This window comes from Puma concolor, chromosome A3 (assembly GCF_028749965.1).
Source record: "Puma concolor isolate L17-30 chromosome A3, mPumCon1.1.hap2, whole genome shotgun sequence".
In the NCBI taxonomy this organism is placed as follows: Eukaryota; Metazoa; Chordata; class Mammalia; order Carnivora; family Felidae; genus Puma; species Puma concolor.
The window spans coordinates 111,912,807-111,940,393 of record NC_141669.1 but is presented as its reverse complement, the minus strand read 5'-3'; the positions used below and the strand labels follow the sequence as shown (position 1 = coordinate 111,940,393).

The 27,587-nt window shown below is 46.3% G+C and overlaps 1 protein-coding gene across 1 annotated transcript in view; it reads left to right on the top strand.

Moving 5' to 3' along the window:
- TMC2 (transmembrane channel like 2) overlaps positions 1-27,587 on the top strand; it is a 66,996-nt gene that overhangs the window by 10,209 nt on the left and 29,200 nt on the right. The window contains exons 3-9 of the mRNA XM_025932708.2: positions 1,921-2,239; positions 5,305-5,457; positions 15,432-15,522; positions 18,964-19,045; positions 19,654-19,760; positions 22,174-22,272; positions 26,571-26,713. Of these exons, the coding sequence (XP_025788493.2) occupies positions 1,921-2,239; positions 5,305-5,457; positions 15,432-15,522; positions 18,964-19,045; positions 19,654-19,760; positions 22,174-22,272; positions 26,571-26,713 (994 nt within the window). The remainder of the gene's footprint in view (positions 1-1,920; positions 2,240-5,304; positions 5,458-15,431; positions 15,523-18,963; positions 19,046-19,653; positions 19,761-22,173; positions 22,273-26,570; positions 26,714-27,587) is intronic.

The following is a 27,587-nucleotide window of genomic DNA, read 5'->3' as shown; positions in this document are numbered from 1 at the left end:
GCTGGAGACAGGAGGGGAAGGGGCCTTCGTTGAATACACCCCATGGGCCAGACTTTTTACTCCTGCTTTTCATTTTTATTTTATTTTATTTTTTTTTAATTTTTTTTTTCAACGTTTATTTATTTTTGGGACAGAGAGAGACAGAGCATGAACGGGGGAGGGGCAGAGAGAGAGGGAGACACAGAATCGGAAACAGGCTCCAGGCTCCGAGCCATCAGCCCAGAGCCTGACGCGGGGCTCGAACTCACAGACCGCGAGATCGTGACCTGGCTGAAGTCGGACGCTTAACCGACTGCGCCACCCAGGCGCCCCCATTTTTATTTTTTTAATGTTTATTTGTCTTTGAGACAGAGACAGAGATAGAGTATGAGCGGGGGAGGGGCAGAGAGAGGGGGAGACACAGAATCCGAAGCAGGCTCCAGGCTCTGAGCCGTCAGCACAGAGCCCGACATGGGGCTCGAACTCATGAACCGTGAGATCATGACCTGAGCCAAAGTCGGACGCTTAACCAACCGAGCCACCCAGGCGCCCCTACTCGTGCTTTTAATTAACCTTCCAACCACATAAGGAAATAAGGGTTACTAGAGCCATTTTACAGATGAGGAAACTGAGGTGCAGAAAAGTAATTTATTTGTGGCCACAGAGATAATAAATGATAGACATGATCTTTTCATGCAAACCAACATAGCTCGTAACCTGTGTTCTTTCTAGAAGTAAAAAATATCTTATTTCTGGGGCACCTGGGTGGCTCAGTCGGTTAAACCTCCGACTTCATCAGGTCATGATCTCGACCTCAGTTCATGAGTTCGAGCCCCGCATCCAGCTATCTGTCAGCACAGAGCCGGAAGCCTGCTTCCAATCCTGCCTCCCTCTCTCTCTGCACTTCCCCCGCTCATGCTCTCAATCTCTCTCAAAAATAAACAAACATTTAAAAACATTTTTTTAATACTTTATTTCTGGATAAATTATCAGGGGAGCGTCATCCGTTCTCAGGTGTCAGTCACTGTTCTGTGTTCATTAACAAGCTGATGGAGAAAGTATGAACATCCCCATGGCAGACGGGAGCTCAGAGAGGTCAAGTGACTTGCTCAAAGACACCCAGCTAGTAAGTGACGAAGAGTTTGGTTATTCATACCAGAACTTCATGATAACCTTGCCCGCCTGTAATTCGTAACTTTGTGAATAGTTGTACTTAGTCTAGCTGTTGGGCAAACTGTTGAGGAAATTTCATACTGTAGATTCTGTTCAACCAGGCCGTTTGCCATGCTACAAAGTCATGGTTGATACACACACTCACGGGCGGGGTCCCGTGAGACAGCAGCCCCTGGAGAAAGGAGCCTGTCAGTGGTCCAGACAGAGCCTTGCCAAACAGAGACGGGGGCTTGGCCTGGCCCTGGGGGTCAGGAGGTGACTCCGCTCTGACCCCAAAGAGCTGCACACCCACAAAGAGGAAAGGCATGTGCCTAATTCTCTAACCGAGCTTTATTTTTTTTTTTTGTAATGTTTATTTATTTTTTGAGAGAGAGCGTGAGAGCGTGCACATGAGTGGGGGAGGGGCAGAGAGAGGGAGAGAGAAGCCCAAGCAGGCTCCACACTGTCCGTGCAGAGCCCGACGTGGGGTTCAAACCCACGAACGGTAAGATCACGACCTGAGCCAAAACCAAGAGTCGGTCACTCAACCGACTAAGCCACCCAGGTGGCCCCCCATCTACCTGAGGTTTAGGCAAGAGTGTGGGAGTGCCAACCAGTCAGAAGAGGGAGACGCTAATTCTCATCGCAGACCAGGGGATCCGAAAGAGGTGGCCTTTGGAGCCAACAAGCTCCAGGAAGTATCTTGGACATCTGGTGTCTCACAGCCGGGGGCACTTTCCTGGGGTGGAGGCGGGTGAGGCCAGAACTGCCCAATTCCTGCCCCTGCAGGTGACAGGTCCGGGAGGAGACCCTCAAAGAAGCGGGCTCCCAGAGCCGAGGGTGCCGCGGGCAGGCGCGGAGCCCAGCCTGGCCAGAAGGAACGGGCCGGGGGCAGCCCAGGGCCGGGGTCCCCCCGGAGGAAGCAGGCAGAGCGCAGGAGACACCGAGAAGAGCTGGGGGAACGGGGGCGGAGCTCCACAGAGAGGACCTGCACAGAGAGGAGGAAGAAGGATGGGAGGACTTCCCTCAAGGAGCAGAGAGCACCCTCAAAGAAGGAAAAGGAGGCGCCGAGGAAGGAGGAGACGTGGAAGCGGCTGAAGAAGCACAGGTATGTTGTGATTCTGATCCAGTGCGTTTATGATCAGTGCCCTCCTCTCCTTTGGCCTTTCTCCCTCCCGTGACAAAGGGCTGATGTCCCCTCCCCTGGTATAGGTGACCCCTCCAATCTCCTGCTTCTGTTTGTCCCCCGCTTTTCCGCCACCCTGCTCTCCCCATCTGGGGCAGAAATGGGAAGAGGGTCTTGGCCACGCTAGGCGGAGGGGACACTGGGTGCTCTCAACCGCAGTGCCTCATGTCCGGCAGGTGCAAGTGGACGTACTGAGTGGGGAGGTGACATGGCAGCAGGGTGGGACCAGATCCCGAGTCTCCTAAATTTCAGCTGGTGGCTCACCGCAGCTCTTGAAGAGGAACTGAGAGAAAAGAACAAAACTGGATTTAAGAGTCATCGTAGGACTAAAGCACACCATTTCCCCAGTCTGGACCTGTGTCCTCTTCTGTGAAAGGTGGCACTGATTTAAAGGACCCTCGAGGATTCCACCAGCCCTGAAACCTAGGATGTGGGGGGTTTGTTTTTTTCCTTCGTTCCATTAGCGCTGGCACATGTGGGTTCACAGACAGAGCCAGCTTCAGGAGTCAGCAAGTCACGATTTGGGTTCCATTCTTTGCTGCCAATTTTGATGGGACATCTCCTTCTCTTTGGCCCCCCCCCCCTTTTTAGCTTTCCTCACTTCCCAGGATGTTTTAAGAATCCCTGTTGATAATGGCTGTAGAGGCTTTTGAAACAGTGGAAGGAAGCAGGGCTAGGGTGAAGGTGATGTTCCTTCCCACTGGGGTCTAACCCCCTCAAAAGGGTGTTCCACCGCCCCTCCCTGCCTTTACAGAGGGAACTGAGGCCCTCAAAAGGGCCACTGATTTCCTCTGTCACCCATGCCGGTCATCTCCGGCTTGGTTAGGGCTTTTGTCTCCTGCCTGATTGTCCTTGGACATAAGCTAAAGGGGTAAAGAGTGCATCATGGTGCCCGGAGCGACTTAAAGAGAACTTGAATGCATGTTGATCAAGCCCTGAGTGTCCTGAGCGTTCGAGGGAGGCTGTCCCACCCCAAGCAGACCGCAGGTGTCTGGACGGCAGAGGCAAAGCGAGGGGTGCCATTCTCAGCTGAGTGTCGCGGCAGGGCAGAGAGAGACGGAAAAGACTCAGTCGTGTTCCCCAGACGCTGACAGTCTAGTAGGTAAGATAGGACATGGGCACCAGTCATCCTAAGACAAGGCGGAAAGCAATATGCACTCGAGAAAGGGTTTGATGAAATGCCTTTTCCATGGGGCCTTGAGGCATCCGGGTTTCTCCATCGAGAAGGTAAGCATTTCGGCCAGTCCCTGAAGCACACGGGGAATTGAGGCAAAGCCTGAATGCCCTGCACTCCCAGACCGAGGGACCCCTGAGGAGAGACTCAAAGGAAGCTGTCAAGGGATGTGCATGAGGCATGGCAAGACACCCCGTGCCCTCGGCTGTCCAGCGAGGTGCTGGACCCCTCTTCTCTCCTCTGGCCGATGAGGTCTCCTCCGTTCTTTGAGTTCCTCAGAAATTAAAACTCATGGGGACTGCTGCAAATTGTTCTCTAAAACCTGCAGGGACCCAAGCCCACATCCTGTATTTACATTTATGGAAGTGGCTAAGAAGGCTGCCTGGGCCTGGCCTTCTCCACCCACTCCCTCACCCCATGGGCAGCTGTCCCGCTCAGAGTTTTTTTCCGCAAGCAAAGGACACTGTGAGGAACACACACAACAACTTAAATGTTGCAGCAGCTGGGGATGCCTGGGTGGCTCAGTTGGTTGAGCGTCCAACTTCGGCTCAGGTCATGATCTTGTGGTTCATGAGTTCGAGCCCCGCGTCAGGCTCTGTGCTGACAGCTGGGAGCCTGGGGCCTGCTTTGGATTCTGTGTCTCCCTCTCTCTCTGACCCTCCCCCTCTTGCACTCTCTCTCTCTCTCTCTCAAAAATAAGTAAACATTTAAAAAGTGTTTTTTTTTTAATTTTGTGGCAGCCGAACACATGTGGTCTCAGCTGTGAGATGTTGAGGCTCCTTACACAGGGAGAAGGTTTCCGGATGCAAGTCTCCTCCCCCGTGCCATCCAGTACGACGGCCACCAGCCACATGCTGAGCCCTTGAAATGTGGCCAGCGTGACCAAGGAGCTGAATTTCTAATTTAACTTCACTTTATTTTTTAAGTTTTTTTTTTTTTTTTTTTTGAGAGAGAGAGAGCGCGAGCAGGGAAAGGGCAGAGAGAGAGAGAGAGAGAGAGAGAGAGAGAGAGAATCCCAAGCAGACTCTGCATGCCAGCACGGAGCCTAACTTGGGGCTCGATCTCACGAACCGTGAGATCATGAGCTGAGCTGAAACCAAGAGTTTGCTTAACTGACTGAGCCATCCAGGCACCCCTCACTTAACTTCATTTTAATTCGGTGTTAATGCTACTGAGCTGACACAAAAGTTAGTGAATTTACTTCACTTGGATGGACAGCTGTGGTTTTGAAATCGACCTAACTTTGGGGCACCTGGGTGGCTCAGTCGGTTAAGAGGCCAACTTCAGCTCAGGTCACGATCTCGCGGTCCGTGAGTTCGAGCCCCGTGTCGGGCTCTGTGCTGACAGCTCAGAGCCTGGAGCCTGTTTCAGATTCTGTGTCTCCCTCTCTCTCTGCCCCTCCCCCGCTCATGCTCTGTCTCTCTCTCTGTCAAAAATAAATAAACATTAAAAAAAATTTTTTTTAAATTAAAAAAGAAAAATTTCAAATGACAACGCGTGGCTCAGGCTGTATCTCTCCTGGGCAGCACTGTGCTAGAATGTGGCGGGCGGGGAGCACACAGAGAAATCGAGTTGGGGGAGGCGACCCTCCCGGAGTCTTAGGCTACAGGACAGAGTGGCAGTCTCTTCTGATGGGGGCTGGGAGTCACTGAGGGCTTCTGAGCAGGGGCGGGCCTCTGAGGGGTGGTCAGGGCTGGGAGGCTCAGGGAACACAGCCCGCCTGCCTTGCCCGTGGGCTCCCCTACATTCTGCAGGGTGTCTAAAGACACCATCTTCTCACTCTCCCCTCCTCTGCCCCGGGCTCTGCCTCCAGATCGCCCTCCTTGGCCTCCAGTGCCTCTGTCGGGGAGTCTCTGTCAGAGGAAGAACTGGCCCGAATCCTGGAGCAGCTAGAAGACAAGAAGAAGCTCATTGCCACCGTGCGGAGCAAGCCCTGGCCCATGGCGAAGAAGCTGACTGAGCTCAGGTGAGCAGGTGGTGGTCGGCCGGGGGCCTCTTGATGTTTGAGAGGCTCAGCTCCTTCTGATGGGCCCGGAGTCCCTTCCCCCTCTCCGCCCCTTGACAGGAAGGGAGATTCACCCTCCCACTCTGCTTTGGTCCCTTCAATCCCTAACACAAGCATAGCGCCTGGCGGGGGGGGGGGGGGTGTTAGAGCCTAGACAGGCGTGAGCAGTGACTGTTTATTGACTGAGGCCCTTCCGTTGGCCAGCACTGACAGGGTCTGGCGGGAGAGACAGAGGATCGTGGCGCTCTGGCCTACACCCAACCTGGCATCCTTTCTGTTTCGTGTCCCTTTCCTCTCATCTGGCGGCTTCTACGCCTCCCTCACAACCCAGCACTGACGTGCCTCCCTTGGGCGGCTTTCCAGCCCCCACCCTCCCCACCTCGACACATTCAGAACGCCCTCTGTGTTCTTTGGGCCCCAGAACCTCTTTGTGTGTGGCACACTCACGCTGGGCGTGTGGAGAACGGGGAGTGTGTCTGTCTCAGCTACTCTCGAGTCCCAGATGCCCGACAGCTCAAGGCCCAAGCTTGAGGTGACGCTCCATGAATGTTGTTCGGGCCTCCTCCTCTCCAAGCCCCTGACTCCTGTTTTCAGCTCAGCCCTTCTCCCGTTCCCACACGAAAGGCCAGCACACCAAGCGTTTTGTGAGTCTCGCGTCTCTGCCGTAGTCTTGAGATAAGGCCAGGGGTCACACTGTTTAACTGGTTTTCTACTGGGAAAAAAAAAAAAAAAAAATCCCACCCAATATTACCATTTCCCCCAAGTTCCCCCTTGGTTTTTCTGCCACTGGGGGCTGGGGCCGGGGGGGGAAACACCCCCCTTGTCCTTCCCTCTTCATAAAGCCACTTTTGCTGGCTCCTGTCACACCTGAGTTTCCAGTCTGCCAACTGCCTCACCCTTTATTATGTAGAACAATTTGGCAGCTGCATTTTGACTCGGCCTCCCCGTTTGCCCCCAAGAGGTGGAGCGAAGAGGCCGGCTGCACACCGGGCAGACCCTGAGGGAGTTCTGGTAAACCCAGCTGACTCTACGCACCCAAGCAAATTATTACCGGGTGCCCCAGGCTCCTACGGGAAGAAATGCCTCCCTGTGGTGCCTCCGGGCCAGTGCTGACCAACAGAACTTTGGGGCGTGACGGGGATGCTCTAAAGCTACACTCTTACTGCTGCCGCTAGCCCTATGTGGCTGGGAAACACTGGAAAAGCAGTTAGTGTGACCGAGTAACTGAATTTTTTGTTGTATGTTAATTTATTTAAATGAAATCATCCCACGTGGCCGCTGGCTACGGCTCGGGTGACAGGTGCAGGCCTGGGCAGGGGCTGTCTTCTGGGTCTCCTCTCCCTGATCCCTCAGGGCCAGCTTCTTCCTCCTGTCAGGGGGCCCAGAACAGCCATCTGTCACTCTAACACCACCTCGCCCCCACTCAGGTGTCACCTGAACACATCTTTTATTAACAGCGGAAAAAGAGCAACCAAGGTGCTCATGGAAATGAGATCTCCAGCAGGCTGAAGTCTCGGGGACCGTGAACATTTCTTGAGGGCTGTTCGACTGACCAGAGGAGACGCGTGACATCTCCTCCAGCCGAAGGGCAGAGTTCCCGCCCCCAGTACCAGCGGCTAAGGCCTGGGAAATCAAACAGACCCAGGCATCTGTCTCCGGGGCAGGTCTCCTCAACCCACACTGGCCTCTTCCCTTCACGATTCGCTCCTTCCTCTTCCCTCTCCCAAGACTCCTTATCCCAGAGTCAGGTCCAAGGTGGACAGCCTCTGGGTCTCCAAGCAAGCTGGGGCCTCTCCCTAGAAGACCTTTGCTTTCTGCCGGCCCACCTGGCTAATTCCTACAACCCTGTAAGACTCGGGCCAAGCGTGCCCTCTGCGGGGAAGCCCCCACCGCCCGCCCCACATTCAGGCTGAGTTATTTACTGCCCCTCAGATGCCCAAGGCACGGTGTCCTCACTCAACTGGATGCTCTTGTCCACGGAGCTGTGTCTAACACATCTCTCAGTACTCTTTCTTTTTGTACATATGGCCACCGCTTGCTGAGTGCCCCCTGGGTACCAGATCTATTCTGAATGCTGGTATGTAACAACCAGTTACATACCAAACCAGTTGTTGGTAACAACTCCTTTACTCCATTGTTATTGCCCCCACTTTACTGATGAGCAAACACAGAGCCATCAGGTCACTTGCCCAAGTTTTACGAGGTGAGGTAAGGGGCCTGGCCCGAATTTGAATTCAAGAATTCTGGCTCCGGTACCTACACTCTTAATCTGTCTTTTACGTTTGTCTGTTTATTTGTTTTATTTTTGAGAGAGAGAGCAGGCGGGGGAGGGGCAGAGAGAGAGGGAGACAGAGGGAGACAGAGGATTGGAAGCAGGTTCCAGGCTGTCAGTGCAGAGCCCGATGCAGGGCTCAGACTCAGAACCATTGAGATCATGACCTGAGCCAAAGTCGGATGGAGGCCTAACTGACTGAGCCACCCAGGCGCCCCACCTACACTCTTAATTTGTAATCATCTGTCTAGGGTTACTAAATATTCTAGAATGTTCGCGTCCTCCATGATTTCCTCCCATCACAAGTAGCATTCCCAGACTACATCTTCTTTTGTTAGAAGCAATGGTGTGGGGACCCATCTCTGGCCCACTCGGGCAGCTGGTTGACCCAGGCAGAGTTGTGACAATCGAAGCAGGATGAAGGTGCATGAAGAACAGAGGTGAACTGGGGCAAGGCTGTGCTCACACCTCTGCTGCATCTAGGTGACTTTGGCTGGCTGTCCAGTGCCGCTCGGATGATTTCCTTCCCTGAAGCCCTCTGAGCCTCCCTGAATTCCCATTCCCACTCAGCAGTAATGAAGAGTCCTACCCAGCCCCAGGTGCCAAAGTAGGCCAAGGGAAGAACAAGGACCTCCATCTGGAAGTAACCAGACAGCATCCCTTTCACCCACTGGGCCAGTGTCAGAGGAGGCCTGCTAAAACAGAAGATTTCAACAAGATCCGGAGTCTTATAATATCCAAAGTGTCCAGGCTTCAACTGAAAATCACTCATCATACCAAGAACTAGGAAGATCTCGAGCTGAATGGTAAGAGACAACTAAAGATGCTAACACCAAGATGATATAGATGTTAGAATCACCTGGCAAAGATTTTAAAGAAACCATTACAAAAGTGCTTCACCGAGCAGTTATGAACATATGAAACTAATGAAGAAATAGAAAGCCTAAGAAATAGAAGATATAGAGAACAACGAGAAATTTTTATTTTTGAGACTACTTATTTAATGTTTGTTTATTTTTGAGAGACAGAGCTCAAGCAGGGGAGGGGGAGCAGAGAGAGAGGGAGACACAGAATCCAAAGGAGGCTCCAGGCTCTGAGCTGTCAGCACAGAACCTGACACGGGGCTCAAACTCCTGAACTGTGAAACCATGACCTAAGCCAAAGTCAGACGCTTAACCGACTGAGCCACCCAGGTGCCCCACAACTAGAAATTTTCGAAGTCAAAAAATACAATCACTAAAATTTTAAAAAACGAACGAGTGGGCCCAACAACAGAATGGAGAGAGCAAAGAATCAATGAAATTGCAAGTAAAACAAGAGAATTTACCCAATCTGAACAATAGAGAGAAAATGGTCTGGGAGAAAACGTGAAAAGAACCTCAGGGACGTGTGGGACTATAATAAATGTTCTTACATTAGCGTCTCTTCCAAATCCCTCACCCTGAATATGAGACGGTTGGGGGAGGGGTCCCAGAAAAGAGGAGAAACAGAGTGGGGCTGAAAAAGTCTTCAAACAAACAATGCCCCCGAATTTCTCAAATTTGGCAAAACGTACAGATTCAAGAAAGCTAAAGAAACCCTCCCGCAGGATAAACCCAAAGTAATCTATGTCCAGACATATCATAGTCAAACTTCTTACAAGCAGTCAGGATATTTACAAGCAGTCAGAGAGAAACAGTGCATTGCCTAAAGGGGAAAGCAATTGGAATGACAGAAAATTTGTCATTAGAAACCCTGGAGGACAGAGGAAGGGAGCACAACAACTTTTCAAGTGCTAAATGAAAAGAATTCTATATTCCGCAAAATATCCTTTAAGAGTAAAGAAATCAAGACATTCTCAGGTGAAGAAAACCTAAAAAAAATCTGTTACCAGCAGACTATCCTAAAAGAATGGCTAAAGCAAATTCTCTAAGCAAAAAGGAAACGATAAAAGAAAGAATCTTCAAACATCAGGAAGGAAGAACATGGTAAGAGCAAAAATACTGAAAACTGTCATAGATTTCCCTTCCTCTCTTGAGTATTTAAAATTATGTTTGACAGTTGAAGAAAAAATCCTAACATCATCTAATATGGTTCTCAATGAATGTAGAGAAATATTTAAGACAATTATAAATGGGAGGATAAAGGAACACACAGGGAAGTAACACTTTTACACTTGACCTAGTAAAATGTCAGCTCCAGTAGACTTTGATAAGATATATATATGTGTATATGATATATATGTATATGTATATGATATATATGTGTGTATATATATGAGTGTTGTGTACAAACACACACCTTACATTACATACTATATTATATGATAATATACAGTAATAATTAAATTATATTTAATTATTATATTATATTAATTATTATATATTAATATAATTATATTATATTAATATAATAATATATTGATTATATTAATAATATAATATAATATATTACATAATATTTTGCTTAGAGCAACTACTGAAAAGGCCATACAAAGAGATAATGCTAAAAAGCATCATAGATAAACCAAAATGGAATCCTAAAAAATGTTCAAGTAACCTGCAGGGAACAAGAAAACAGAAAGGAAAAACAGAGAGAACAAACAGAAAACAAAAAATAAAATGGTAGGTTTAAACCCTAACATATCAACAGTTACATTAAATGTAGGTGGTCTAAATATACCAACTAAAAGACAGATTGGCAGAGTAATTTTTAAAATGACTTAACGCCATACAGTCCACAAAGTGAGTCCATAAATTCACTTTAAATATGATGATATATGCAGGTTCAGAGTACAAAGATGGTAAAAAGACATATCCCATGCAAATGTTAAGCAAAATAAAGTAGAAGAGGCTATGTAAATATCAAATAAATTTGACTTCAGAGTAAAGAAAATTGACAGGGACTGAAAGGAACATTATAGAATGATAAAAGGGTCAATCCACCAAGAGGAAGATGTAACAAACCTAAAAGTGTAAGCACCAAAAATAGCAGTGGTTTGAGTTCTACAGTATATTATCTCGGGATGTATAATACATTTCCCCAAAACTTAGTAGTTTAAAACAATAAGAAACATTTATTATCTTCTATGGGTCAGAAATTCAGGAGCAGCTTCGCTGGGCAGTTCTGACTTGGGAGTCTCTCATAAGGATGGGTTAAGATGTTGGACAGGGCTGCATTCATCTGAAGGCTTGACTGGGGCTGGTGAATCGACTTCCAAGGTGGCTCACTCACGTGGATGACAAGTTGGTGCTGGTTCGTAAAAAAAGGCCTCAGTTTCCCTTCAGAGGATACTTGAATATCCTCATGACATGGCAGCTGGCTTCCCTCAGAAGAGGATGTATTCAAGGAAGAAGTCACAATACCTTTTATGTCCTCATCTCAGAAGTCATAAACTGTCACTTCTACCACTTTCTAGTCATTGGAAACAAGTCACTAAGTCTGGCCTGCATTCAAGGGGAGAAGAATTTAGTTCTCCATTTTATTTTATTTTTTATTTTTTTAATTTAGAGAGAGAGAGCAGGAGAGAGGGAGAGAGAGAGGGGGAAAAAAAAAACCCCAAGCAGGTTCCATACTCAGTGCAGAGCCTGCCATGAGGCCCAATCTCACAACGCTGGATCATGACCTGAACTGAAATGAAGAGTCCAACGCTCAACCCCAACTGAGCCTACCCAGGCACCCCTGGTTCTCCATGTTAAAGGGAAGAATAATAATTTGGTGACATATTTTAAACCACCACTTCTGGAAGCCAGGCATGCTCGCTTAACCTCCCCTCTCTCAGATTGATTCACTGAGGTCTCTAGAGCAGATGCCTCACCTGACTGATCTGAATTTCCACTTAGCATGAGCTCAGGGTTTCTTTGACCCTTGTCTCCACAGCTGAAAATGGAGATTGCTTGGGGACAAAGAGAGACACCAAGCCAGCCTGGCCCAGGCCGCCTTGAACCACTCTGCACCTCCAGCCCCTCGCCACCTCCTTTGGACCTTCGAGTGCATCCTTCCTATTTCCAGGTGTCTTCTGGATGTCAGGCTGGCTGATGCTCTCTCCCAGTGTCCTGCAAGGGACAGCAAAGCTCTGTGAGGATCAAGCACACAGTGGCTCTGTGTCTAGTTTTACGTCTGCATCTATAAATTAAGTGTGATTTTGAATCTGAGCTCCTTCATCAGGGAAGAGTTTGGGGAGGTATGTAATGTCTCTGAGAGATGCCTTGGGTCAACTTCAGAGTGTTTCCACTGTGGAAGGCCACGTCACTGAGCCCCTTGTCAAGGCACCTGGGAGAGCAGAAGGTTCCACCCCAGCCCCTGAGCTTGGCAGAGGCTTATCAGCTGCCCACCCCAGAAACTGCTGCTCCCTCGGAAGGGGGAGGGGTGGCTGCCTGCTGAATGAAGTCCCTATGCTCACCTTGCGAGCATGCACACCTCCAATTTTCACATCCTTGTCCCCGTTTCTAGATGAAAAGTGCCACTCTGGGAGGCACAGAACCCCGCCTGGGGCTCCACTCTGGAGCAATACACCTTCTTCCCTCCCAGCAGCAATCACTGGCCCCCTCCCAACCGTGTTTTCCAAACTGTGGTTTGGGCCACTTTATTTCCAAGGAGGGTCCTCCGGGAGGCGAACGTGAGCGGATTCTGAAGCGCTGTCTGTGGGGTGACCGCGCCTGAAAGCCCCTTCCTCCATAGCTTCCTCCTCTGCCGAGTGTTGCAGGCGCCTAAGGGGCTCATCATCACCGCCAGGAGTGACCTGGAGATCCAGGCCCCTGGAAGCTTCCTCAAAATAAACGGGTCCCTCCTCTCTTGACTTCTCACTGCGTTTACCGCACACCATCCGATGAGAGGAGAAAGGCGAGTTTGTGCCATGTTGCCGTTTCAAAAGACCGTTGGTGACGAGGAGGGGACAGAAACACCTTACAGAAGTGAGATGTGCAACGATTAGGAAGTGCAGGGCAGGAGCGAGTGGTTTCCATAAACCAAATATTCTCTGGTAAGGAAGAACACGAGAGCCTGGTTTGCAGGTGACAGGGGTACAGGAGTGCGCGGCAAAAAGGTAGTTGTTACTATTTGTATCCTTTTGCAGGACCCAGAAAAGCTTGCGGCGTCCATCAGTGTTCTTAAATGAGGTGGGTCCTTCACTGGGAATGGTCCTCAGAGTTTGCACCCAGCGCTGGGCAGGGCCCTCTGTTCCCCTGAGTGCCCTTTGGGGGTCTAGACACACAGTCTGGACGTCAAGAAGAGAAGCATTTGCCACCAGGCTCAATGGCTCAAGCACAAGAGCTGGCTCTTACTTTTGAGAATCCTCATTTGAAGTCCCCAAATCGTAAAAGCTGGCACATTGAAAGTCACAAATTCCCAGCGCTTACAAGCCTCTGCTCGATGTAAGATACAAGAAGAGAACAGAAACACACATTTTATTGGGGCGTTTGGGTGGATCAGTGGATTAAGCGTCCGACTTCAGCTCAGGTCATGATCTTACGGTTTCTGGGTTCGAGCCCCGCATCGGGCTCTGGGCTGACAGCTCAGAGCCTGGAGCCTGCTTCGGATTCTGTGTCTCCCTCTCTCTCTCTGCCCCTCCCCTGCTTGCACTCTCTCTCTCTCTCTCTCTCTCTCAATCTCTCTCTCAAAAAATAAAATAAAACATTAAAAAAAAAAAAGAAATACACATTTTACAAAAACATTTTTTTGTGACATGGCTATGTTGGTAGCTCCAGATAGCTCATTGACTGGACATGTCCTGCCTAGGGACAACAGGGAGCTGATCCCATTACAGAGACTTAATCCCACACAGACCAGGCTTTGACCCTGGGCTCAGGAGCTAAACAGTCAGCCTCATTAATTTGAGACATCGGAAAAAATAAAAACCAGCTTCAGGACTGACGTGAGGTTAGAATGCGACTTTGACTCTTGTCATCTGCCCACGCCTGCGCTGTGGGGGTGGGGTAGGTATTCTTCCGGCCCCCCCTGAGATGGACTTCCTTCCTCACCCGCTTGTGCGGGTCAATCCGGTGGCTGCTGGCAAACTGGGTCTCTGGGGGGTGGGATAGAGGGGGCCTGATTTGTAGCCTTTGCTGATTTCTGTGGTCTAAAGACTCCCACCGTGGCCAATTTCAAGCTACCAACAGTTTAACAGCTCGCGGGTCAAGTTCCTGAATATTTAGCAGTCGGGTCTCAGGCAGGAGTCGGTTCTGACCAACTGATCGGTGTCTGACTCATTCAACATTCAGGCAGTCCACAAATGTCTGGTGAACACTGTGTTCGTTTCCTTTTTCTTCGCTGAAGCGTGACATACAACGCTCTGTTAGTTTCGGGTGTTCAGCGTAGGGATTCGAATTCACATACATTAGGCAATGCTCACTGCACTAAGTCCGCCTACCATCTGTCACCATACAACACGCTTGCAATATTATTGACTGTATTCCCTAGGCTGCACTTTATATCCCCGTGATTTACTTATTTTATAACTGGCATCTTTTACCTCTCAATCCCCTTCATCTGCTTTGCCGTATTTGTTTCTCTTGCTGCCGCAACCCAAGTTTCACAAGTGTAACCGTTTAAGACCGTGCTCATCTACGTGTTCACAGTGCTGCTGGCCAGAAGTCCAGCGTGGCATGGCTGGATTCTCTGCTCAAGGTCTCACCGGGCTGAAATCAAAGTAGTAGCAGGCCTGAGGTGCCCATGTGGGGCTAGAGGTCCTCTTCTGGTTTTTGCGGAATTCAATTCCTTCCCTTGCTTTCCACGTGGTGTCCTCTTGAGGGGCCCCAGCAACAGAGGGTCAAGAATTCATTCTAATTCCTCTGACTTCCCCTTCTGCTACATCTGTCTGACTCTTCTGCCTTCTTCTGTGTGTAAGGGCTCATGTGGTCACTCTGGGCCCTTCCCGAGAATCCAGGATAATCTCCCTATTTTATTTATTTAATTTTTTTTAAGCTTCTTTATTTTTGAGAGACAGAGACAGAGTGCTAGTGGGGGGGAGGGACAGGGAGAGAGGGAGACACAGAATCTGAAGCAGGCTCCAGGCTCTGAGCTGTCAGCACAGAGCCTGACGCGAGGCTCAAACCCATGGACTGTGAGATCATGACCCAAGCCAAGGTTGGATGCTCAACTGACCCAGGCACCCCGGATCTCCCTATTTTAAATTAAGTCATGGGGTGCCTGGGTGGCTCAGCCGGTTGAGCATCCGGCTTCGGCTCAGGTCATGATCTCACAGTTTGTGGCTTTGAGCCCCGCACCAGGCTCTGTTCTGACTGCTTGTTCAGAGCCTGGAGCCTGCTTCAGATTGTGTGTCTCCTCTCTCTGTCCCTCCCCCGCTCACGCTTTGTCTCACTTTGTTTCTCAAAAATAAATAAATGTTAAAAAGAAAAATCTTTAAATTAAGTCAGGAATCTTAATTACATCGGTAAACTCCCTTTCGACATTCATGGGTGTACCACCAGAGGGCAAAGGTCATGGGAGCCAAAATTCTGCCTACTGGTGCCTACCATGTACTAAGCACCATTCTTAGCATTTGGGAAACGTCAGTGAATGAAACAGACAAATGCCCTACCTTCACAGAGCTTACATTCTAACTAGGGGTATAAAAACACATAAGGCTTCCAGCCACATGTACACTCTCATAGTTCAGATTTCTTTCAGTTTGGGATTAAAGTTCTGCCTCTACCCCCCTCACCCCCCCTTTTTTTTTCCTAACCAGAGAGGCCCAAGAATTTGTGGAGAAGTATGAAGGAGCCTTAGGAAAGGGGAAAGGCAAGCGACTCTACGCCTACAGGATGCTGATGGCTAAGGTGGGTGATAGAGAGGCAGCAAACCCCGGGGAAGGGCTTGCTCAGCCTCTGAACCTGGGTGACATCACAGGCACCTGCCAAGCCTCTGCATTTGTGGCCGGCTCCCCACCAAATCCTCAGCGCGAGGTCCAGCCGACTGACCAATTTGTCCGGGAAAGGAAACCAACTGTTTCCTGTCAATTTCTCTACATTTATCTGTGAGGGCTCCGGTGTATCTGAGACTCATTTCCTCCCCAGTGAAGAACTAAGCTCACAAAATTGATGAGGTTAAAAAAAAAAATAATAATAATAATAATAATAAAATAAAATAATTGATGAGGTTAAAACCACTGGGATCTTATTTTCCAAGCCCCAAATCAGGACAGTTCCGTTTGATAAATCATCTATTTTTATGCAACACCTTGAGCGTTTTTTCCTGTATTCCCTGTTCATGGGTGTGTTTGAGTTTTAACTTTTTCTTGGGGCCATTTTGATATTTCGTATTCTTCCCAAAACTCAATCATTTAATTAAGATCTTCGTATGTATTACCAGAAAGTTGCAGGTGGGGGTCCCATAATTTTTGGAACTACTTTCTGTGTATGTTGGGTTGGAGTCTTTTTATTCCTAATATTCTCTTTTCTCCTTTTCCTTAAAATTTTTTTAGGTTTATTTATTTATTTTAAAAGGCAGACAGACAGAGAGGCAGAGAGAGAGAGAGAGAGAGAGAGAGAGAGAGAGAGAGGGAGAATCCCAAGCAGGTTCTACACGGTTAGCACAGAGCCCGAGGCAGGGCTTGAACTCACGAACCGTGAGATCATGACCTGAGCTGTTTTTTCTCCTTTTTCAATTTTACTTGCCCAATAACTATCTTTGGGTCATTTTATTAATTTGATCTAGAGACTATTTACCACTTAATAACTGCACACTTAGGTCTCCCCCCACCCCCGGCCCCACCCCAGCTGAGGAATGTGCTCTTCAAGCATATCTTTGCTAAATGATTCTGTTTAATCGTGTTTCCCTGCAAATGGTTCTAGTTCCTTCCTTAGGAAAAGGATGGCTGTCCATCCTCTGTGTTTACCTTCCCTCATTGTTTTAAATTCTTTACTTCCTCTCTTTGCATTCTCAGAAATGTCTCAGGTTTATTCTCAGTATCACTGGACCCATTTTCTTCTGCTTCAGTTACAGGCTTTATTATATTATTATAATGTTTCTTCTCCTTCAATTACTGGGCTTTTAGTTACCTTGTAATCCTTCCATGCTTCCCTTACATTCTTTTTGAAAACTCAAAGTGTTATCCTTTACTTAGAAACCACATTTCTTGTATCCTGTTGTGAATGTAGGCTCGTTTGTCAAAAATTAGTTATGGAGCCTGGAGGCAATGCTTTTCAAAAGTTACAAAGAGGTGTGTTCCCTTTTCCTTGTTCTGCGATACTATTTTTCAGGCCTCGCTGGCTGTTTTAGTCATCCAGGTCTGGATTTCATGCGCGGACAGAATGGGTAGCTTGCCTGTGTCTTATTTGCCCGCTATCAGAAAGCCTGTTTCTGTACCCAGCCGGAGACACAATATCTCATCGCCCAGTCCTGGGAGACCAGCTCCCGCCTCACCTGGCTCTGAGAAAAGGAGCTGAGGTCTTCTCCTGCCCCCATCCCATCCCAGTTTTCTGATTCTCTAAACCAATGAGGGATAAGAGCTTCACTACAGAGCTTCCCCAAGGCCTTCTCAGCCTCTGCCCCAGCTGTAGGGCATCACCTTTCAGGCCGAGATGCCCACAGCCTTGAGGGGCTGTCAGCTGGCTGCCGAGTGATCAACGAACTGGCAGGCGGTCCCCAGGGGCCTCCCTGAGCCATGTTCATTACCCCTATTGGCCTCAGCCTTGCAAGCCTACATTCTGTACTGATTTTATCAGCACCCCGACAGGGGATTGATCTCTCAAGGGAGGACTCCTATTAATAAAGCTTCCGAGACCGATAGGTAAAACCAGGTGGTGGATTATTAATTTACAAGGAGAAATGACCGATGACAGAACTAGAAATGCGAAGTCCACATCAGCAGTGCCTTTTATTTTTGATAGTAGAGTTACTTACACGGGTGGCTAAACCATAATCCCAATTCCATTTTATTAATTTGCAATGACAAAACACTGCGTTCGAAACCAAAATCCTCACAGCCCAGGTGACGGGCAATGCTTTCCTTAGAGACAGGCTTACATAGAAAGCCAAATAAGCCAAAGATTAATTTTTTTTAATGTTTGAGAGAGAGAGAGTTCGAGGCAGAAGAGGGACAGAGAGAGGGAGACAGCGGATTCAAAGCAGGCTCTCGAGATCATGACCTGAGCTGAAGTCAGACACTTAACCAGCTGAGCCACCCAGGCACCCCAAGCCAAAGATGAATTTTGAGCGTGGAATCAGAGCTAGGAAAGGCAGATAAAGCCATGGGACTGGAGTGCCCAATGTCCACAGTCTGCTATTCCCCTTCTGGTCTTAGGGATATCTCTGCCATTGTTCTCAACCAGGTTTTGCCCTCGGCTCGTCTTCTGTGTTGCATCTGTGACCACCACCCTCTTCCACACATGGTTTCCTTCCTTATATAGCAGTCATCCCATCGGGTTACGGTCAAAGCCTACAGATCTAGAAACTCGTCTGATAAACTTCCCTTTTGATCCTTTAGTGAATTTACATGGGAAACCTCATTTCCTTCAGGAACATGTTCTTAGGAGACCTTTATCATAATGGAAACTGACCTTAGGGTCTTCTCCCTCCTACCTCCTTGTCCTCTGTTTTCTGTGAGTTGTTGTTTCTGTTGTTGTTGTTCAATTCCAAATGGATCCATTGCCAGGGAGTGGGGTTGTTGGAGAGCAGCCCCTTGAGAGCTAACCAATTTTCACCCAACCAGCAGCCAGACAGCCACTCAAGTTCCTGACTGGTATGAACTCTGAGTGTTGGACCTGGAAACAGACCATGGAAAGAAGCAAAATGCCTTTCTAACTCCTTTCAGCAAAAACAAAAAACAAAAACAAAGAAACGGGCTGTCGTTTCACCAGGAGAAGAATGGAAGCCATGGTTTGAGGGGGTTTACTCATTTTTTCAGCACCGCATTGGAGCGACAATTCCTATCAGATTTAGACACCTGAGTGTCTGCTGAATGTGGGTTTGAGAGCTACGAGACTTCTTTTTGCCCTTCAATTTTTGTTGTAAGATTAAAAAAAAAGTTGTGTCAGAGGCTGCTAACCCAATTTGATCCCCCAAACCACACGTCCTATACAGAATTCCTAAATTCACATATACACGGTCCAAACTTGACATTTTATCAGCGCCGCAGACCAACACAAGACTTTATGTTGTCCTGGCTTCTCTTACCCTCTGCTCCTGATTTTGGTGGTGATGTGTCAGCATCAGTGTGTCCCCCCCAGGCCCCAAGGCGGGATGGTAATGAACTGAGTGTGTTGCCTGTTTAATTTCAGAAGTGGGTCAAGTTTAAGAGAGACTTTGATAATTTCAAGACTCAGTGTATACCCTGGGAAATGAAGATCAAGGACATTGAAAGTGAGTATTCTGGTGTCAGCGTTTGTAGCTGGTGTTGCTAGAGTTTTCCAAGGGCTTGGGTTGCGTTCGTGACCAACTGATCAGATTCTTTCATAGGTTCTGTTGTACTGGAAAACAGAATGGGCTTGGAACTAGTCAGACCAATATTTTTTTTTTTTTAATTTTTTTTTCAACGTTTTTATTTATTTTTGGGACAGAGAGAGACAGAGCATGAATGGGGGAGGGGCAGAGAGAGAGGGAGACACAGAATCGGAAACAGGCTCCAGGCTCTGAGCCATCAGCCCAGAGCCTGACGCGGGGCTCGAACTCACGGACCGCGAGATCGTGACCTGGCTGAAGTCGGACGCTTAACCGACTGCGCCACCCAGGCGCCCTGAGTCAGACCAATATTTAAACTGTGTTTCTTCACTGTCTGACTGTGGGAGTTTAGGTAGAGTGGTTAATCCCACAGAGCCTCAGGTCATTTATCCGGAAAAAGAAAATGGAGACGAGAACATCACGTTCCACAGCTGATGTGAAAACTGAATCCGTCACCCACACAAAGCGCTTGGTAGTGCTAACGTCCTCCTTCGGCGATGCTTAAATCCTACCGTCTTTTCTCTCCCCAGGTCACTTTGGTTCCTCAGTGGCATCATATTTCATCTTTCTCCGATGGATGTATGGAGTTAACCTCGTCCTTTTTGGCTTAATTTTTGGCTTAGTTATAATCCCAGAGGTAAGACAAGGGCTTCCTATATCTTCAGATAGCGTTGAGGCTTATCATGACACCACCCTCTTTAATCAAATACTCTTCTGTTTTACAAAGAACCAGTCGTTCATTTTAAATTCTATACTCCCATCAATTGCCCAGATAGTTCGGGACAGAGGATGGAACCAAATACTTCTGTTCCTAATTAAGAAGTGGACCCCACACTTTTCTATCTTTTGTTTTACTTTAAGATCAGTAGAGAATTAATATCTTAGTAAGTTTTTGTTTGTTTTACTCTGAAAAAAAAAAAAAGAGATGGAATGCATTCTATCATAATTTATTACAAAACAAACAAACAAACAAAAATGAACCCTCACGAGGCGCCTGGGTGGCTCATTCAGTTGAGCATCTGACTCTTGATTTCAGCTCAGGTCATGATCTCACAGTTTGTGGGTTCAAGTCCCACGCCAGGCTCTGTGCTGACAGTGAGGAGTCTGCTTGAAATTCTCTCTTTCTCTCTCTCTCTCTCTCTCTCTCTCTGCCCCTCCCCCGCTCATGCTCCCTCTCTCTCAAAATAAAGAATGAAATAAACTTTAAAAACAAAACCCTCACATTTAAATAGCACTCCTCACTGTTCTCCCACTATGCCCTTATCACAGATGTAAGTACATCCTTACCTACTGATGAGTAATTGAGAGACAAAAAAGGAGTAAGCAAGTTATGTAAAGTCACACAGTAAGTTTGCAGTGAATGAGATCCCAGGTCTCCAGTGTGGGCCTGGAATCTTTCCCAAGGGAAATTTAACAAATTAGAAGATTTCTGTGAGGAATACCATCAAGCATTACAGGACCAATATATGACTGAATAAACAGGGTGACTTTTTCTTGCAAGGGAAACTTAATACTGTAAAAAAAAAGTCAATTCTTCCTAAATCAATATGTAAAGTTCATACAATTCTGATTTTTTTAGAATTAAGGATGCAAACACAGGCATATATATTAAAGTATTGATAACAGAACTAGATACATGCAAAGAACTAGCAATATTTCTAATGTCCAACAAAAGGTAATTTGTTAAGTAAGTTTATGGTAGATACATGTGGTTAGATATTTTGAAGTCATTTTATTTTGAGACATACTACCTGCCGTATAGAATTGGTCATAAAACGGGGCGCCTGGGTGGCTCAGTCGATAAGCGTCCGACTTCGGTTCAGGTCATGATCTCGCAGTTTGTGAGTTCGAGCCCCACGTCGGGCTCTGTGCTGACAACTCAGAGCCTGGAGCCTGCTTCGGATTCTGTGTCTCCCTCTCTCTCTGCCCCTCCCCCACTCACACTCTGTCTCTCTCACACAAATAAATAAACATTAAAAAAAAAATTTTTTTTAAAGAATTGGTCATAAAACAATAAAACAATATTATGCTAAATAACCACACTAATATATATTTTATTATATATGTTTATATATTTATTTGATATTCATATTTATATATGAATTTATATAACTATACATTTATATAATATAAATGTATACAAGTATATATAATAAAAATGTATACAATTATATATAATATAAATTTATATAATTATATATGTAATATAAATTTATATCATTATATGTATAATATAAAATTTTATACTTATATATTATGTTTATATAATATAAATGTATATAATTATATATAATATAAATGTATATAATTATATATGTAATATGAATTTATATAATTATATATAATATAAATGTATACAAGTATATATAATAAAAATGTATACAATTATATATAATATAAATGTATATAATTATATATGTAATATAAATTTATATGATTATATGTATAATATAAAATTTTATACTTATATTATGTTTATATAATATAAATGTATATAATTATATATAATAAAAATGTATATAATTATATATAATATAAATGTATATAATTATATATAATAAAAATGTATATAATTTTATATAATATAAATGTATATAATTATGTATGTAATATGAATTTATATAATTATATATAATATAAATGTATATACTTATATATTATATGTTTATATAATATAAAGGCATATAATTATATATAATATAAATGTACATAATTCTATATTTTATATATTTATCTAATATAAATTTATATATTTACATAATATATATATAACTCAGAAACAACTACGAGGAAACATACGAATATCTAACCGTCATTATCTTCGGAATGTGGAGGTGATAGGGAATTTTTTTAATGCTCTCCTGCACTTTTTCACATTTTCTACAACGAGTACGTGATAGGTCTAAAACCAGAGAAGTGATTAATGTCATCTAAAGGACAAAATGGGTATGTCCTGCTCTAAGAAGGGAAATATTTCACGCCGGGTATGAATGTCTCCATGTGTTTGTATTTTCTCCACACGTCATCATGTCGTCCTGTCCCTTCACAAGGTACTAATGGGCGTGCCCTATGGAAGTATTCCCAGAAAGACAGTGCCTCGGGCTGAGGAAGAAAAAGCCATGGATTTTTCGGTCCTTTGGGACTTTGAGGTACCATCACTAACAAGCCAATGCGCTTCTATTCTGTGATTGTGAGGCTTAAAAGATTGCATGGATATGTGTGAAATATTGCATTGAATCACTGGAAAACCAGTGCTTCACTCAAATGGGGTCCCCCACTATGCAAAATGAGCTAGCCAATCATGTCCTCCTAAGTCCCCTCCGTGGGTCCTTTCTCCAGCCACACACTGCCCCCTCTCTCTGCCAGATCCATCTAAATGATCTTACAGGGTAGTTTTCTCTCCCCACACCCACATCAAGACTCCAGGGCTCGCACCAGTTCAGCCGTTCCCAAGCTTCACATGGCATCCTCAACTGAATGTCCTACCTGCTCCTGAAATTCAATGCCTGTCCAGCCAAACCCACATCGCTTTTTTCCATCTCCTTTATTGGAACCACCATCCATCCGAACACGGTGTGAAAGCTGAAAGTCATCCTACGCTTCTCCCTCTTCCCCACCACCACGCCCCACAACCAATCAGCCACTAAATCTGAGCCTTTCCCCTAAACCCATCTTGACTCCGTCCCCTTTGCCCCATCCCTCTCGCCTCTTCTTCCAATAATGTCCCCACCGTTCCAGGACCATGTCCGAATCTTCTACCTCTGCTCCTTGCTTTGACTTGGCTCCTAAAATCTCCATTCCCTCTGCTGCCAGCGTGATCTTTCTGAAAGGCAAACCTGGCCCTCTCACTTCGCTACCTTGGATATTCATCTATTCCTGTTCCCAAATGGAATAAAATCCAGTGTTTTGAATCAGGTTTATGAAAGAACCGTTCACCATCTGGCCACTCCCTCCCTCTCCAGCTCCATTTCTATCTCAGCCCTCACACCTTATGTTCCTGTATTTGTCAAGTTTGGGAGAGATCCCTGAACCCATCACATATCATTGCCTCCCTGCTTCGGCTCAGGACACTGCCTGAAACGAACTTCCCTCCTTTTTGAATCCCCTCACCTCCGTGCCTCTGGAGGGCTTGGTCTGTAGCTCCAAGGAGTTCCTGAGGCTGAGAGGCCCGGCTGTGACGGTTCAGGCAACAGGTCATTGCTGCTGCTATCCTTCACGCTCCTAGGCAGGTTTGAGACCTCTCAGGTATGCGTGGAAGTGAGTTGGAGTATTTTTCTAAGACTTTGGAATAAGTGTGTTTCAAATAATACTACACAACTAAGTATTATATACAACTACTACTGTGTATTACCACTAAGGATTTCCTTTATTCTTTTTTTCTTTCACTTATTTATTTTTTGAGAGAGAGAGAGAGAGAGAGATTGCATGCACGCATGGGAGGGGCAGAAAGAAGGAGACAGATCTGGAAACAGGCTCCGTGCTGTGAGCGCAGAGCCCAATGGCAGGGCTGAAATTTACAAATGGCGAGATGACCTGAGCCAAAGTCAGACGCTCAGACGCTTAACAGACTGAGCCACCCAGGCGCCCCTCCGTTGTTCTTTATTTCACTCAAGGACTCCTATGGAATATCCTATGTGCCTAAAACAAACTGAATTTACTCAACAGTAATCCTCTGTTTTGTTGTCGCTGTTGCTCCCAATGGGAAAATTTTCTTTTTCTATTTTTTGTAACGCGCCGTTTAAAAAAGTAATCTCTACCCCCAGTGTGGGGCTCAGAGTCACAACCCCAAGATCAAGAGTCACATGCTCCACCCACTGAGCCAGTCCAGGTGCCCCTAAAATGTCTCAGGCCAGAATTAAAGTTTTGGAGAACTTCTATCCATCACCACGAAGCGACAGTGTCCGTTTCTCAGTGATTAAATGCTTTTCTGATGAGATCAATGAAGATATTAACAAAGGTGACTTTTTAAATACGGTGTAAGAAGTATGTCAACATTTGGCAGATTTTTATAACGTACGGAACCATTATGTTCCCCGTGACCAAATACATGATGTTACAGAATTACGTGTGGGTAAAAGATAGTACAGGATGGAACAATTAAGCTTTAAAAACTTTACGTCTCGAGATAATTTTTTAAAATCTTGGGACAATTTGAAGCTTACAGAAGAGCTGCGTAAATAGTACAGAGTTCCCATGTACCCCCCACCCAACTTCACTTTATGACACCATCTTACATGATCAAAACTAAGAAATTGGGCGCCTGGGTGGCGCAGTCGGTTAAGCGTCCGACTTCAGCCAGGTCACGATCTCGCGGTCCGTGAGTTCGAGCCCCGCGTCAGGCTCTGGGCTGATGGCTCAGAGCCTGGAGCCTGCTTCCGATTCTGTGTCTCCCTCTCTCTCTGCCCCTCCCCCGTTCATGCTCTGTCTTTCTCTGTCTCAAAAATAAATAAAAAACATTAAAAAAAATTAAAAAAAAAAACTAAGAAATTAATCTTGGTAGAATAGTAACTGAAGTGTGGTATTTATTTGGATTTTGCCAATTTTTCCACTAATATTCTTTTTCTATTCCAGGACCCAATTCAAAATCTCATACTGTATTTGTCATGTCTCCTTAGTCTCCTCCAAATCCATGACAATTCTCTGTCGTTCAGTGACCTTGGTACTTTTGAAGAGTACTGGACAGTGGTTTCGGAGAAGGTCCCTCAATCTGGGTATCTGTTCTCTCACGATTGTAGTGAGGTTATACATCACTGGGAAGCCTACCACAGAGATAATATGCCCTTCTCAGGGGGTCAGATCGGGGTTACATTATGCTGATGTGTGTTATTAGTGGTGATGTTAACAGTGACCAGTTGGCTAAAGTCGTGTCTGCCAGAATTCTCTGCCATAAAGTTAGTATTTTTCTCTTTTTAATTACTCGGTATTTTGGGGAGTGCGATGGATTTTAATATAACAAGGTATGAAAAGTTAATTACGTGATTCAGATTCCACGTGACAACTAACATTTAAGATGACCGTTTATTGAGCTTACGTATCATATCAAAGAAACAACCCAGGGGCCCCGGGCTCAGTCGGTGGAGCGTCCGACTTCGGCTCAGGTCACGATCTCACAGTTCGTGGGTTCGAACCCCGTGTCAGGCTCTGTGCTGACGGCTCGGAGCCTGGAGCCTGCTTGGGATTCTGTGTCTCCTTCTCTCTCGTCCCCTCGCCTGTTTGCACTCTCTCTCTCTCCCTCTCTCAAAAATAAATACACATTAAAAAAAATTTTTAAAGAAGAAACAACCTTAGGTATATGAAGAGACTGTTATGATTTGCCTCCCCTTTCCAGCTACATATCTATGTGAGGCCAGAATAACCCCCCGCTTTACATTCAGCAAAGATGTCAAAGAAGGGCCAAAATTCTAAGCTCATGTTACAAATAAAAAGTGTACTGATTATACCTAAAACCAAATTATATCTGAAAACCAAACCAAAACTTGAAGTTCAGGGGTGCCTCGATGGGTCAGTCAGTCGAGCGTCCCGCTCTTGATTTCGGCTGAGGTCATGATCCCAGGGTCGTGGGATCGAGCCCCATGTTGGGCTCCATGCTGAGTGTGGAGCCTGCTTGAGATTCTCTCTCTCTTTCCTGCCCCTCTCCTCTGCTTGTGCACGCTCTCTTTTTCTCTCTAAAAAAATAAAAATAAAATAAAGGGCCTCCTGCGTGGCTCATTCGGTTAGGCGTCTGACTTTCGGGTTTGGCTCAGGTCACGATCTCACGGTTCGTGAGTTCAAGCCCCACGTTGGGCTCTGTGCTGACAGCACAGAGCCTGCTTGGGATTCCCTTTCTCCCTCTCTCTCTTCCGCTCCCCCACTTACACTCGCTCTCTCTCTCTTTTTCTCTCTGTCTCTCTCTCTCAAAATAAATAAATACACTTTATAAATAAATAAACTTGGGAAAAAAAGCAAAAATCCCAAATAGAAATGAAAAAAAGACTTGAGGCTCAGATTCGACTGTGAGTCTTATAATGTATAGTTTTCTCTGTAAGTTTTGCACTGAGAAAGCTCACAGACTCCCACCTGCTTCCAGAGTGTTAAATCAAGACCCTGGCATTGTGGGGGGAAAGAATTTGGAGCTCTACGTGCCTGTGTGCATGCACACGTGCACGCGCGCACACACACACACGCATCCCCTTATCCCCAATTTTATCCGGGATGTTAGCAACGCTCTCCTCCTCGTCCTGTATCTGTAAGCATTCTGTATAATGGAGAATAAAGAGAACAAAGGAGAGACATGGAGACATGGATAGACTCGGGAGCACTGGGGGAAGTAAGGTACCCACAATTCTTCCTTTCTCCTCTCAGACTCCCATTAACCCCCTGAGAAAGACATTCCCGGTAGAATGAAAGTGTCTGGTGACTATATGTACGAAGCTTACAAACCCGGAGCGTTTGATCTGCTGTCCCGCAGGGCTACATCAAGTATTCTGCTCTCTTCTATGGCTACTACAACAACCAGAGGACTATCGGGTGGCTGAGGTACAGGTTGCCCATGGCTTACTTTATGGTGGGGGTCAGCGTGTTCGGCTATAGCCTGATGATTGTCATTAGATCGTAAGTATGACCGTGTCTTTCACAGGCTTTTCATTTCCTTCACACAAACATCCCGCTCCTATGGCCACTCTGTGCCTGCTTACCTTCCTGTGGGAATTTAGAGAGAAAATAAGGAAACAAAGAATGCAGATATGGATTGTTGTATGTAGTATAAAAGGCATAAACAGGGTAATAGGGGAAGTTTGGGGAAATGGGATAGAAGCATCTTTACATGATGCTGAGAACTGCCAATCGCACTGAAAGTCTGGGGGACAGCATTGTACGCAAAGGAAGAGCATGTGCAAAGGGCCTGAGGCAGCAAATATCCTAATGAGCTCCAAAACCTGTCAAAGGCCAGTGTGGCTTGAGAGGGAGCAAGTACCTGATAAGGTAAGACCAGAGAAGTCTTTGAGGTCTGTTTTTGCTTTCCCTGGAGCTCAGCTTCCTCAAAAAAAAAAAAAAAAAAAAAAAAACAACTCTCCTGCTCCTCTGTAACTCTAGCCTGCATGTCAGCACTGAGCCCCTCACTTATCGACAAAACAGCGCAAAGGAACGTATATGGTGCGATTAACGATGGGTTAACGATGGTGTCCTCTCTAGCCCCAACACCACCTGTCTCTGTGGTCAGAAATGGCCTTTTAATTCGTCGGTGCCTCTTCATTTATATTCTCTGAAGAAAAACCTTGGCCCATGAATTGCCTTCTTCGAAGCCAGGGGACCCCAATCAGCACAGGCTGGTGCAGGGTGGGGGACACTGTCTCCTGCACAAACCTGGCTACAGGGCCTACCCACCCTTCAGCAAGGCCGTAAGAGGTCACTCACTCCTCCCAGAAGCGTACGAGTAGCTGCGTCTGCAGGAGAAGAGTGGGGCACTCTGGGAGCCTGGATAGGACCT